Source organism: Bos taurus, chromosome 8 (assembly GCF_002263795.3).
Source record: "Bos taurus isolate L1 Dominette 01449 registration number 42190680 breed Hereford chromosome 8, ARS-UCD2.0, whole genome shotgun sequence".
In the NCBI taxonomy this organism is placed as follows: Eukaryota; Metazoa; Chordata; class Mammalia; order Artiodactyla; family Bovidae; genus Bos; species Bos taurus.
The window spans coordinates 52,272,354-52,287,206 of record NC_037335.1 but is presented as its reverse complement, the minus strand read 5'-3'; the positions used below and the strand labels follow the sequence as shown (position 1 = coordinate 52,287,206).

The window sequence follows — 14,853 nt, the reverse complement described above, 5'->3', positions numbered from 1 at the left end:
ACCTTTGTGGCTCAACAAAACATTTATCTTCTCATCATTCTGTAGGTTAGTAGTCTGGTTTCAGTATGGCTCAGCTGCTTCTCTGCTCCTATTTTTACAAGGTTGGAATTAATGTGTCATAGGCTACATTCTTTCTGGAGGCTCTGGGAATGAATCTGCTCCAAGTTTATTCAGGTTGATGACAGAAGTTCAGAACTGAGGTCTCTATTTACTTAACAACCTGTAAGTTGGGGACAGTTCTCAGTTTCTAGAGACTGCATGCATTTCTTGGCACATGGCCCCCTTCTTGCTTCTTCAAAGCCAGTTACTGTGGGACAAATCCTTCTCTTGTCTTGAATCTCTCTCTGTGATCCCCTCTTCTGCCTCATGCCTTCTCTGCCTCCTTCTACTGCATCCCTCTGATGTATACCTTGGGCCCATATGGATAATTCAGGAATCATCTCCATATTTTAAAGTCAGTTGATAGTATTCCATCTGTAAAATGTCTTCACAGCAATGAATGGATGGTAATTTTGGGGGGACACTTTATAACTCTGCCACCACACTAACTACCAGCTATACACTTTTAGTGGGAAGATCCCAAAACATTAGCTTTAGTGAGTTTGTGATAAAGGTTTTGTGTGTGGTGAGTTTTAGGGCTAGTGATAGAATCTCTATCACTGGGATTTTCCCTTACATTGAATACATGGGCTTAAAAGGTTATGATGGTATGATGCTGTAGATGGGTGGACACATCTCAGTGGAAACTGGGGGGGATGCATAAGGGGCTATACTCAAATTATATGGAATCAAGATTAGAATTTAGTTGTACTGATGTCTGGGCCAGGGCTATTTCTTCCCTGTCATTTATTCAGTTATTTACTTAATTATTCATTTATTAACTTATCTACTGATCAAAGAGTTATCAAGTGTCTATGAGACACATTTTGCTAGAGTCCTGAGATGTAAGCTTCCCTCATGGCTCAGGTGGTAAAGAATCTGCCTACAGTTTGGGAAACCTAGGTTTGATCCCTTGGTAGGAAATATCCTCTGGAGAAGGAAATGGCACCCCACGCCAGTATTCTTGCCTGGAGAATTCCATGGACAGAGAAGCCTGGCAGGCTACAGTCCATGGAGTCACAAAGAGTTGGACATGACTGAGCAACTAACACTAACACGTGAGATGTAAGACATTTACAGACTTTGTCCCCATGGAACAGACTTTGTACTGAGAATACATACATCAAATATTCCTACAACTAAATACATATTAATAGTATAATTGATATGAAAGTAGAGGCTTCCACGAAACCATAGTAAAGAGATCTAATCTTGTCTGTAAGGATCAGGAAATGAAGTGTCATTTAAACTGAGATCCAGATAATAAGATTTAGCTGGGTGTAGATAATTAGGGATGGAATAGTATTAGAGTAGGGGGAATGTCATATGGGAAAGTTATAGGGTCAAGGCAGAGTAGAGGAGTCAGGGAAAGTTAGTGTTGCTGCAAAATATGAAGGGAGGGAGAGAATGGCATGAGATGAGGTTAGAGACATGGAGTGGTCAGATTGACCATAGCCTGATTACCATGGAAAGGAATTTCAGCTTTATCTTAGGTGAAATGGGAAGCCACAGAGGGATTTAAACAGTTGAATCTCATGTGAGCTTTGAATTTAGAGAAATAGCACTCTGGCCTAATCTACTCTGTGTAGAGATTAGGGGAAGAAGATGAGGACATGTGGAGCATGGACATAAGGGGTGCGTTCAGTAGGGAGATGGGAAGCAGCGTGACCCAAGGTGATGTTGACAAGGATGGTGGCAGGTGAAGGACAGAAAATGGATCCAAGATATGTTTTGGAGGTAGAACTGTCTTGATGTGCTGACGGATCAGATATGGGACTGCTCAAGGGAAGATGATCAAGATGATTCAGTTCATTTCAGTTCTGTTCAGTCACTCAGTCATGTCTGACACTTTGCGACCCCATGGACTGCAGCATGCCAGGCCTCCCTGTCTATCACCAGCTCCTGGAGTTTACTCAAACTCATGTCCATTGAGTCAGTGATGCCATCCAACCATCTTATCCTCTACTGTCCCCTTCTCCCACTTTCAATCTTTCCCAGCATCAGGGTCTTTTCCAGTGAGTCAGTTCTTCACATCAGGTGGCCAAAGTATTGGAGTTTCAGCTTCAGCATCAGTCCTTCCAATGAATATTCAGGACTAATTTCCTTTAGGATGGACTAATTGGATCTCCTTGCAGTCCAAGAGACTGTCAAGAGTCTTCTCCAACACCACAGTTCAAAAACATCAATTCTTCAGTGCTCAGCTTTCTTTATAGTCCAATTCTCATGTCCATACACGACTGCTGGAAAAACCATAGCTTTGACTAGATGGACCTATGTTGGCAAAGTAATGTTTCAGCTATTTAATGTGCTATCTAGGTTGGTCATAACTTTTCTTCCAAGGAGCAAGCGTCTTTTAATTTCGTGGCTGCAATCACCATCTGCAGTGATTTTCGAGCCCCCCAAAATAAAGTCTGTCACTGTTTCAACCATTTTCTGCATCTATTTGCCATGAAGTGATGGGACCAGATGCCATGATCTTAGTTTTCTGAATGTTGAGTTTTAAGCCAACATTTTCACTCTCCTCTTTCAGTTTCATCAAGAGGCTCTTTAGTTCTTCAACTTCTGTCATAAGTGTGGTGTCATCTGCATATCTGAGGTTATTGATATTTCTCCTGGCAGTCTTGATTCCAGTTAGTGCTTCATCCAGTCCAGCGTTTCTCATGGTGTACTCTGCATGTAAGTTAAATAAGCAGGGTGGCTATACAGCCTTGATGTACTCATTTTCCAATTTGGAACAAGTCTGTTTTTCCATGTCCAGTTCTAACTGTTGCTTCCTGACCTGCATGTAGATTTCTCAGAAGGCAGGTCAGGTGGTCTTGTATTCCCATCTCTTGAAGAATTTCCCACAGTTTGTTGTGATCCACACAGTCAAAAACTTTGGCATAGTCAGTAAAGCAGAAGATGTTTTTCTTGAACTCTCTTGCTTTTTCGATGATCCAGTGGATGTTGGCAATTTGGTCTCTGGTTCCTCTGCCTTTTCTAAATCCAACTTGAACATCTGGAATTTCATGGTTCACGTACTGTTGAAGCCTGGCTTGGAGAATTTTGAGCATTACTTTGCTAGCATATGAGATGAGTGCAGTTGTGTGGTAGTTTGAACATTCTTTGGCATTGCCTTTCTTTGGGATTGGAATGAAAACTGACCTTTTCCAGTCCTATGGCCACTGCTGAGTTTTCCAAATTTGCTGGCATATTGAGTGCAGCACTTTCACAGCATCATCATTTAGGATTTGAAATAGCTCAACTGGAATTCCATCACCTCCACTAGCTTTGTTCTCAGTGATGCTTCCTAAGGCCCACTTGACTTCACATTCCAGGATGTCTGGCTCTAGGTCAGTGATCACACCGTCGTGATTATCTGGGTTGTGAAGATCTTTTTTGTATAGTTCTTCTGTGTATTCTTTCCACCTCTTCTTAATATCTTCTGTTTCTGTTAGGTCCATACTGTTTCTGTCCTTTACTCTGCCCATTTTTGCATGAAAAGTTCCCTTTGGATCTCTAATCTTCTTGAAGAGATCTCTAGTCTTTCCCATTCTATTGTGTTCGCTATTTCTTTGCATTGATCACTGAGGAAGGCTTTCTTATCTCTCCTTGTTTCTAATGATACAAGTCAGTTAAAGATTACAATTCTGTACATAATAAAACTTACATTTTCTTGATAGTTTAGATTTTATTATGTTGCAACAGTTATGGATTTGTGTCAAGAAAATCCTGTTGAATCTCACCTGGAAAGAATTTTTTTAAAATGGATTTGTCAAAGGAGCTCATGGAATTTGTATTTTGTGATGGTTTTCAGCACTGTAATGTTTCTGTGTTCCCTGTATCTCTGTTCTGTTTCTTCTTCATTTCATTGAGGCTACTGCTGCTGCTAAGTTGCTTCAGTCGTGTCCAACTCTGTGCAACCCTATAGACGGCATCTCACCAGGCTCCCCCATCCCTGGATTCTCCAGGCAAGAACACTGGAGTGGGTTGCCATTTCCTTCTCCAACACATGAAAGTGAAAAATGAAAGTGAAGTCGCTCAGTCGTGTCCGACTCTTAGCGACCCCATGGACTGCAGCCTACCAGGCTCCTCCGTCCATGGGATTTTCCAGGCAAGAGTACTGGAGTGGGGTGCCATTGCCTTCTCCGTCATTGAGGCTAGAGAATGCAAATGATGACTTCCAAGACAAGGATAAATTAGCATGAAAGGGACATCATGTGCTCATTTCTTATTAGTCACTGCCTCATTTCCTTTAGGTCCTATCTGATTTCCTTTGCCCACATGGCCCATTGGTCACTACTAATTCTCATAGTGATATTGAAATACACTCCTAGCTTGATCCCACAAAACACTATGTGGCCATGCTCAGTAGTCCTGGGTAGAGATTGCTCTAGTCACAAGAGACAGCATGGACCTTGGACCAGACATTGTCAGGTGACCTATATAATCCTGATGTAAGCTTCATGATCACAGCCTGAAGCTTGTTTCAACAGACAACTTCCTTGGCTCTTATATTTTTCTTGGAGACTTTGATATCAGATCGTCTGGATTTAAATTAATTCCCAGATCTTCTATTTAACCACTGGGGTGCTTAAAGCATTTACCTCATCTGCATTCTCATTTGTAGAGAGAATAAAATCAGGCTATTGGCAATATTGAATGAGATAGCTCATATGAAGAATTGAGCACAGTGCTTAGTACATAGGAAGCATTCCATATATGGGAGTTACTCTTTCTGTTGTTCTGTTGTTATGAAGGGTAGTTCCTCACATGTTATTAATTCTTTCCTTTTAGTCTTCTCTGGTAATGACAGTTTAGAGGACAAAGGGTTTTCTTTTAGAAGGAAAAGAGGATTCTGAGCCAGTCCTTGTTCCCTAGTCTTGCAAACAGGCTTTGCCAGATTTCTTGCTCTAGTCATGGACATCCCAGTGAAGAGAAGCTACAGGCTGCCTCCTCTCATTTGAGCTAATCTAATAGTTGAGCTCTGCTTAGTACCCTGTCCTTTGATTTAGTTGGCTCAATGCAGCCATCAATCCCTTGGGTACTGAAGCAAATACAGCCTTCTCAGCATTCTGCCTGAATGAATGCTTCCTGCATTTGTTGGCAGGAGGCCACAAGTTGACTTCATGGGGTCCTTAAGTAAGTCAGTTAGCCTCTCTGAAAAGAAAGGCTGATGATTCAAAAAATAAAGAGGTTGAAGAGGGCAGTAGCCCATCCTAGGCCCTTTGTGAGTTGAACTCTGGGGTCTTCCCATTCCCTTCCTTCACTTGCTCACCTTGCCCACTCTCTGCCTCTCAGTCCACAAGCCCTTTGATGGTTTTGTCCCTTTGTACCAGTTCTCTCTCTCAAGAATCCTTCTCAGACATCCTCACCTTCTTTGACTTACAAATTTCTGCTTATCTTTCAAGACTCATATCTAATGTAACTTCTCACTGAAGTCTTCTTATTCATTCATTCCACAAATATTTACTAAGCAAGACACTATGTTAGACACTTCCAAGGCACTGTGTTAGACATCTTGTCCACTGTGGACAAGACGGAAAAACTTCAGCTCCTGTGGTGCTGAGGGGGAGACTGACAATAAACAAGCCAATGAACTGTAGAATGCCATGCTTATGGTGCTAGACCAAAAAGGTGGGCAGGTGTGGGGTGAATGAAGGAGCTGCTTCTGAGAAAGCTGTTTTTGAACTAAGATCTGTAGGATGAGAAGATATCAGCCATGTGAAGAGCAGGGTTCCGGATGCACAAATATGCTAGTTTTGTTTGGAGAACAAAAAGAAGGTTGGTATGATTAGAATATGAACAAGGGAGCATGAGAAGATATCAGAAAGGTCTCGGGTAAGGAGTTCAGATTTTATTCTGAGTGAATAGGGAGAGGTGAAATCAGATTTTGTGTTTATAATGGCACTCTGCCATCTGCGTGGAGCATGGATGGGGGAGAAGCAGAAAGCCTGATTAGGAGGCTCTGCAGTAGTTTAGGGTAGATAGGATGGTGTTTTGATCCAGAATTACAGCTATGGAGTGGGGAGAAGTCACTTAGAGATATATCATGGAGGTCAGTGGGATCTTGCCAATGGATTGGGTTTGAGGGTAGCAAAAAGAGAAATCCTAGGGTTTAGGTTTGAGCAACTGGTGGATGGATAGATTTTTAGATGTATTTTAATACCATATGCTGAGATGGGAGACAATCTATGATAATGTTTAGGGGATTAGCAAGTCTAAAGTCTATTTTGGACATGTTAATTTTGAGATGCCTGTTAGCCATCTGAAGGGAAATGGCAGGTAGCTTTTTGGATCTACAGGTGGGAATCTTGAGGGAAGACATCAGAATTATGTATAAATATATCCTCCCCCTACATGAGGAGTGAATTTGTCCCTCCTCTGCAGGGTTAAATTAGAAACCCAACAGATCCTAGGTTCTCCTGTCTCTGCGAGTACCACATCATATCAAACATTAAAATTCACCTTTATCCCACATTAATTATGTGATTCCTTAAGTGTTGAGCTGCAGTTGACTAGTTTGATATGTTGCATTTTGTAGATATTTAATTAAAATATAATTTGATTTTGCACATTTTAAAGGCAAATCTGTTTTGAATGCTTCATGTTATTTTTGGATGCCCTTGGAAAGCTTATTGTGTGAGCCATGGTACATTTAACCCTTAATTGGTAGAGTGAGTGTGCTTGCTCTTTTCAACTCCCAGCAATATTGTGATGCTTTTTAAAAGGCCTTTCAGTAGCTTCATATTATAACCATGTATTTTGGTTTGTTTACCACTAGACCATAAGCTTGAAGAGGGCACGAAGGACCTCAGTGCTTGGTATATAGACAGAAACTCAAAGATTGTTTACGGAAGCAATTCACTTGGATTAATAAGGAGAAAAAGCCAAGTCCAGGAATATAGTGTGCTTTCTATCCACACTTGGGAAAAGGCTCTTACCCCTGTCTTGCAATGTATGTAATATGGACTTGTTTTCTCCTTGGCACTCATAAAAGGGAGGCAGTGTTGTACAGAAAGTTGATGTTCTGGGCTTGATTTTAATCCATACCCTTGATAGTTGTGAATCTTGCAACAGAAAGTTAGTTTCTGTAGGTCGCTCTGATCTTTGTGGGGGCAAAATTAAATAAAGCCATTGTAGTAAAACTCTGCCGGCTTAAAAACACTGTATTCTTGTAGTATATTCTTTTCTAAAAAGTGTCTTACAATTCCGACCTCAGGGAATGTTTCCGTAAATTTCTAGAAGTGGAGATGCAAAATACCTTTTGTTGCCTGACATCTGACCTGGAAAAAGCCAAGAGCTGCAACAATTATTGTGGTGAGGGACTCAACAATGGCCCTTTAGAGAAGAAATCTTGCAAGAAAATCCTTCAGCAATAAGACAGTTAAACATCTTTCTAAGTCTCTTATAGGAAGAAGGTAGGAAGGAATGGCTGGAGTTCCCAGGTCCCAAACTTGCCCTAGGAGACTCAATGATGCTGTACAGCTGTATCCTTCTTGCCCAAGAATTGACTTTGGGCCAGATCTTGCCTCTCATGATGAAGAGGAGACATGATTTTATGGTTTATAGCGCCAATGCTATTGCCAAATTGCTCCAATGAGCCATAGTGAAATTAAGTCCATCTTGGCTATGCCTTGCTAAATTTGTCAGTGGCTCCAAAATATTCCGCCAAGAATTTCAGATTTTATGGGTTTTAACAAAAATAATTTTGGAAATGGCCATCAACCAGGGAAGAGAAATGGTTTATACTTTGTCATTGACACATACTGAGTTTGGAGCCCAGGCCCAGCTGGGGACAGGTGAGGTCGAACTGCAGCTGGACTTTGTGTTCCCCTCCCATTTTGTATTAGAAAATTCCTCCAGTTTTCTCTAATTGTCAAATTGCTGTCTGTCACTGCCCCTTGTGTGAAGCTGAACGATCATATGAAAGCAGTTAAGAAGGCATGACCACTTACATTTCAGCTGCATGATGTTTTTTCTACATGAGGGGGATGTTAAATACTTCCATACTCAGATGTGCCTATAGTGTTGATCACTTGATGGAGAAATTTTAACTTAGCAGTTACTACAACAGTTACTTTTCCTTCTCTGTGAAGCACTCAGTTTGCAACTTCCTCAAAATGAAGAGTAGACTGCTGTGTGGAAATGAGGAGCCTGATAGAAGAGATGAGTAGCATGATGATGGAGCTCTAATACTGGCTGAAAGGTGAGAGAGTGCTGATCAGTCCAGGGATGGATATTACTGAATAGCAAGGTCTTCCAAGGGTACGGAAATGAAAGGAATGGGCACACTATCCATCTTATGGAAAATGTAAAAATGTTGATTCTTCTTGACTGATCCATCACATCTTGAATTACTGTTTTTTGTAGCAATGGGGTAATTAGTTAAAATCATTAGAACAATCGACTTGCTTCCCTGAACAACTCTTGGGCAGCAGATTTGCTGGTAATGCTCCTCCTGCTTTAGTTCCATCTGCTTAGTTAAGCCTCAGCCATCCTCCAAGATCCAGTACAAGTCTAAACTGCTCTAAGAAACACCTGACTAATCCAATTCAAAAGGATTTCTACCTGTCTGAACTTAACTTACTCATCTGAGATTTAGAAGTCACTCCTTAGGATTAATGGTCTTATTGTTGAATTTTATTTTTATTATTCTGAGTCTGGTTATGCAATCCCAATCAATTTATTTCAAGTCCATATGCCTCAGCTTTCTCATTTATAAACAGAGGATACTACATGTACTTCTGTTCTAGAATTTTTGTGAGACTTAGAAGAGTATATTTATTGGGTTGGCCAAAAAGCTCTTTCAGGTTTTTCTGTACCATCTTAGGGGAAACCTGAATGAACTTTTTGGCCAACCCAATATATCTACACACACACACACTGTATTCCCATATTGTACAGCACATAGTAAATGGTCAATAAAATTAGTTTCTCCCCATCTTCGTAATGGGACTTCATGGCAACAGAAGCTCTTATACCTTTTTGTATCCCCAAATCTTTAAACCTAATCAGAGCTCAATATGTGTGTCACTTCTGTTGATTTCTCATTTCTTTTTTTTTGCAAAAGGCAGGGCATTGAACCTTCAGGGCTAGTGACTATCACAAGCAGGGTTCACAAAGGTCTATGATCCATGGTTGTTTATTTGCTAACTATATAGTTCTACCCTGTAGCATGTACTAGAGACTAGTTTTAGAGTCATCTTCTAGGCATCCAGGGATACAGCCCCAGGGATATGATACAGCCAGGGATAATGATGCACAGGGTATCAGCCAACCGAATAAGGCCATCGTCTATAACGTCTTTCACACTCCCCACCTCTTTGTGCCCAGCACCATGGTCCCCACCGTTTCATACACCCACAGGCAGGTGTGCAGTAGTCCATGCCATGGGGGAAGCCAGGGAAAGAGCATGTCCAGATGGCTTTCACTGGACATTGCGTCTGTACAATGCAGTAGCAACTGCACCAAGCTTCTGTAGATTTTTTCACAAGCTGCGTACTAAAAATGGAATTCAACAGTCATTCATGACCAAACCTAAACGGTTCCTTTCTTCTACCGCTGTTACAGTCTCCTTTTTTCAGTTCCCACCTCTGTTCACCCTTTCTTCCCAATCTTATGTATATGCTCCATTCACCTCCACCCTTTCTTCCATATTCAGCTTCTGTATGGAAACACAAGTTTCTCATGACCTCACCCTTTCAGAGATGTTTGCACATGGTTACGAACAGATCAAATAAACAGGAACTTAGGTTAATTTAATAGAAAAAATAAAATATGGAATAACATTGATTTTGGCCAGTATCAATTACAACCATTCTACTATATTTTACAAAAAAACAACTGAACATTTTACACATGTACAGTATTTTTCAGTAAAAGTGAATTTGGATTTAACAATGGATCACTAATGAAAAGACAAAAGAAAACAGAAAATAGGACTTCTGGCTCTAGGTTAGAGTATTTGTTAAGTCTCCAAACTTTGTACTATCCATTACATATATCTCATTATGAATATATATATTTATACATAATATATAACATTAACTTAAACTTTGAAAGCATTATGTTCTAGTTAATAATATTCTGTAGATAAACGAGGCAGTAACCACTAGTAGTTAAACCAGTATTTCCACAATGTGCGCCTGCATGGTCAGTGAGAAATGGAACACATGTTGGTGGACCCCAATGGTTTTGACTGTCAGATTGATGGTTATTTGTCTAAGAACACAGACATCATTTTTATTTTTCCCTTCATAGTAACTCTGTGCCTCAAATATTATGGGCGGGTTCAGTTAAATGGATTCTTCTGCAGGCAGATCTGGTTTCACCATCTACTTGACCTTGCTTTAGGCTCTCACTTTTGTCCACTTAAGAGACTGCGACTTTAAATGTTAAGACTCTACATGCCAGACCCAGGACTAACTTGCTTTCTTCAGGTCAGAAGGGCCTGCAGTGTTACGAAGAGGAAAAATTACTCAACAAAATCAGTTGATCCCCTAGTTATATATGAATCATTATATGACTTAGTATCACTGCAATGCTATTAAAAGGGTCATTAGACTTTGTACTCATTATTTACCTTGGGTTAAACGTTAACTTTGATGTCTTGGAATACAAAATTTCAAGTTAGGCCTTTTTACTAGCTTGATTCTTGGATGGGGACCTTAGTTAGCATCCATTTCCCAGGATAACCTATATCATTCCTCCTCTTATCTTGGAAGTGAGGCTGTCCGAAGCCTAAAGCCTGCAAGATGGCTGGTCACTCTGAAAGCAAATGAGGTCACCAATGGAGCTTTGATATGAAACATGAAGAAACTTGATATTAGTCTCTGCTCTCCTAAATAGAGAAACTCAAGAGTTATAATAAGGTCTATCAAGCTTCCTCATTTCTGACCACTGATCCAAAGAGTATTCACATAAGTCAGTCTGCTAGATTCCAGGATGTGTTTGGGGACTCATAGGAAACCAGTGAATATATTTCCAGGAAAACAGATGGTCTCATTGACATTCAGTGGACAGGTGTATCAGCATGGTTATAGAGAGACAGAGGAGTGGGGAAAGAACAGAACCAGGAGGGTACAATCATGCTGCCCATATTCCATTTCCAGTTTTATTTTCTTAAAATGATAAGATGAAAAACACTTCTAATAAGCACCATTGAAAAATGTTACCCCGCCAACTTGGGCACAGGCTTAAATATTATTTAAATAAATTCCATTTCTTAAAAAATACAGGACCTTTTAGAAACTTTTGACTTTAGGAAGAAATTTCCTTCATCATATCGAAAACACTTTCCACTACAACACATGGAATTTCTGATGGCCTTAAAAAAATGCTATGGGGTAATGGCTGAATAGCACCAAGAGCATGTGCAGGGTTTACGAGTGAACACTCTGGATTTGGGGGGAGCTGGATCAGTCTCAGCTATTCTGTGAAACTTTGCATTCTGTCCATCACCAATTTGACTATGCAGAGCAATCCCATTTGACCAGCTGTATGTAAAATAACCGAATCTACCATGGAAAAGCCAGTAGCAGCAAGTCTATCTGATGAAACCAGTGGAGCAGACTTATCAAGTGGGCATAATGCTAAAACCAGCACATAATGCATGAAGTAAATTATGTGTGGAAAGTATCAATGGCCAGCTGTGAAAAACCAAGACAAATGACACTGAACACAACTCTGTGGGATGTTCTTAATGCCCTTAGGTCCAGTTTTCTGCCATTTCCCCCAACAGTGGACTCAGGCATGAAAAATGATGGATGCAAGAGCTTTCTGTTTCATTTTGATCTATGTCTGCTCTTGTGATGTTTTTGAAAGGGATTTTTAGGCATCTCAAAGAGGGAAGCAAGCAAGTAAATGCAAAAGGAAAAAGAAAAAAAAAAAACAAAATGGACCTTCAAAAACAGGGCAGGAAATCAAATTATTACTTTAACGTCAAATTTTGGCATCAGATGCTTTGGTCATACAATACTGTCTCTGTGGTTCTGGCTGTTTAGCACTAAACACCCAGTTATAAAAGGTAGGCTTGTTGTAGGTTTATTTCTTTTTCCATTTAAGTTCTGACAAAACAGTTCACCATCTCCCTGCACAAATTGGAGCGAGAGAGAAAAAGAGAGCAAGAAAGAGAGAGGTGGCTTGCTTTTTTTTTTTTTTGCTTGTTTTTTTCTTTTTAATAATAATATGGAGTAATCTATAAGTCTACAGGAACAAAGAAATCTAGGATGGCAGCTCAGCCTTGGAATGTACATGTTTTGCAGCACAGTTGTTGAAGAACCTTCCGTTGGCACAGATTGTTCTTTTTCACTAGCATACAGAAGCCTCCTTCCGCCCAGGACTCTTCCGTTGCTTTTCCAGGAATTCAGCAAGAGACAGGGGAAGTTGAGGACGAGAGCAGCATGATGGACACACATGGAAGAAGGTTGTGATTGGCCAGAGAGGCAGATTGGGGGGATTGGAAGAGATCATTCGGGAGCAGTCAACAGGAGGAAAATTTGGTCCACCCAAAGTGATTTCAGTCAACAGGATTGTTTTTCAAGAAGCATTGTTTTGCAGTCCAGCGGTAAATGTGATTGGTATCCATTTATGAAAAGGAAAAAAGATTAGAAAAAGAATAAATTAGAAATCAATAATAATACAAGCAAGGGTTTTTCTTTCTGGAATTACCTACAGCAGAGCATACACAGTCATTTACACTATATTTCATTGAGTCTAAGACACTGGATTTCACATACACCACTTTTTTAAGTACCGCCAAGAAAAATTCTTATTAAATGGTGACACAATAACCTTTTGTCAATTAGCATATTAGTTTTATGCTTATTAAAATATTTGCATAACATGCTGTTTTTTTTCCTGGGCTTATGTAATAACTCTTCCTTTGAATATTGAGACATAGTTTAACTTTTTGAAGCTATTAGGAAGTGCAATTAAATGCCACATAAGTAGGAGTGATCATGTGCCTCAGTTGACTAGATATATCTGTGACTAAGTCACAGGCGATGACAACTATATCACATCAACCTGTGGATCAAAGCAGTTGTAAGCTGCCACAAATTATAAGTTGCATCTGATTCCAGAGCTATTAAAATATACTAAAAAAGTATGTCTTAGAATCACTGAAATATGACAGTTGGAAGAAAATAATAACACATCCCTAACAGCACATGGTGATTGCCGTGTGATTTGAAAAGCCTAGTGAGCTGTCAATGATCTCATTCTTTAACCTACCTGAAAATGGACTCATCACAAATCATGATTCTTCATTTTCTACTTTTGCCCACAATCCTGACACTCCACTTTTACCAAAGTTCCACTGGCATAAATGATCCCATGCTTACCATGGTTTAGGGAAAGCAGTTAAAGATCATAAACCTTGAAATGCCTGTTACCAAGTACTATGGGTGAACCTCTCAAGTCATAGTGCATCTTTTGGGTCAATGGCTTAAAAATCTTCCTTGGTTTTTCAGTTACTAACTTACAAAAATTCTGATCATATTCAGATAGAGGGGGATCAGCTTTTAACATGAGGGTAAGGATCACTGGCTGATAACTAGAGAGTAATACTTACATGGTATCTGGGGTGCTGTCACTCCCAGTCTTCTTACCTGAGTGTTGTGTGGTAAGAATTAGCCCTGGCCATGGAAAGTCTGAATGCAGAGCCTGAGCAGGTCTGCCTGTCCCTGCCAGGTCAATCCATACATTAGAAGAGCTATGAAGACACAAAGTCACTCAGATGCTCTGTGGATATGAGAGCATAAATGATTTCCCTATTGGTGCCATCACATGCTCAGATATCTTTGTTGTTTGAGATTCCTAATGGAAAGTTATCAGATAACCATATGACAGCAACAGCATTATCCTTTTTATTTTCATAGATGAGGGCAGTGAGGCCCAAAAAACTCCTAACCTGTCCAAGGTCTGGAGTCTAGATAAGAATGATGCATTCTGACTTCTGAATCTACATTCTCCCAGCCATAGCACTCTTCTGCCTCTTGTGAAATTTCCAGAAGAAGAACCATTCAAAGGAACACAAAGATTAAACCCAGGGAAATGACTTTTATCAGGGAAAACTGTTCCAAATGCGTCATTTTTTATTTTCCTATTTCCCTAACAATCCAAGATGTTTAGAACAATGATGGTTCAAACATTTTATTTCTACATTGTTGAGGTGCACATGTGCATAAAGTCTAGGCACAAATTTAAGAGTCCTCTCTGCATGAATTATATCTAGAGTCAAAGCTCACAAGAGACTGGGGTTGGAATAATTTAAATTCATTCACTTTATGGATGGGGAAATGGCGGAAGCTAGAAAATGAGAGAACTTGGCATTTGCCAAATTATCAGAGGGAATGGCTGCACATTAAAAACACTTCAGAAGCTTCTAAAGCTATCGGTGCCTTACCCCAAGAGCAATTTAAATGAATATTGGGGGAAGGTGTGGGGTCCTGGCCTTTTGGTTGAGAACTACTGGTGCAATGAAAAGAAAAATGGACCAATATTAGCATTAGAACCAATCTGTAATTGTTTTATCATTAGATAGATGCCTATCTATCACGGCTTAATAAAAGATTCAGATGCCATTTGATTGTTATTTACATATCACAATTACAAACAATCCAAATGAGAGGAGAGTGGCAGTAAACTGTGGCATATCCACAAGATAGACTGCTAAGCTGTTATTAGAAGTGAAGTTTCTGAAGATTTTGTAAAAAACAGAGTAGCATTTATCTATTGCTTAGAGCAGAAAGCAAGGTACAAAACTCTATG

General features: G+C 40.0%; 1 protein-coding gene across 3 annotated transcripts in view; it reads right to left on the bottom strand.

The window, feature by feature from the left end:
- Nucleotides 1-14,853, bottom strand: part of PCSK5 (proprotein convertase subtilisin/kexin type 5) — a 519,623-nt gene that overhangs the window by 143,942 nt on the left and 360,828 nt on the right. Inside the window, exon 21 of one of the 3 annotated variants that reach the window (XM_024996185.2) lies at nucleotides 9,819-12,432. The exons of the other annotated variants lie outside the window; for them this stretch is intronic. Coding sequence (XP_024851953.1) covers nucleotides 12,317-12,432 — 116 coding nt within the window. The 3' untranslated portion in view covers nucleotides 9,819-12,316. Of the gene's footprint in view, nucleotides 1-9,818; nucleotides 12,433-14,853 lie in introns of those variants that run through there. 3 annotated transcript variants of the gene reach the window in all.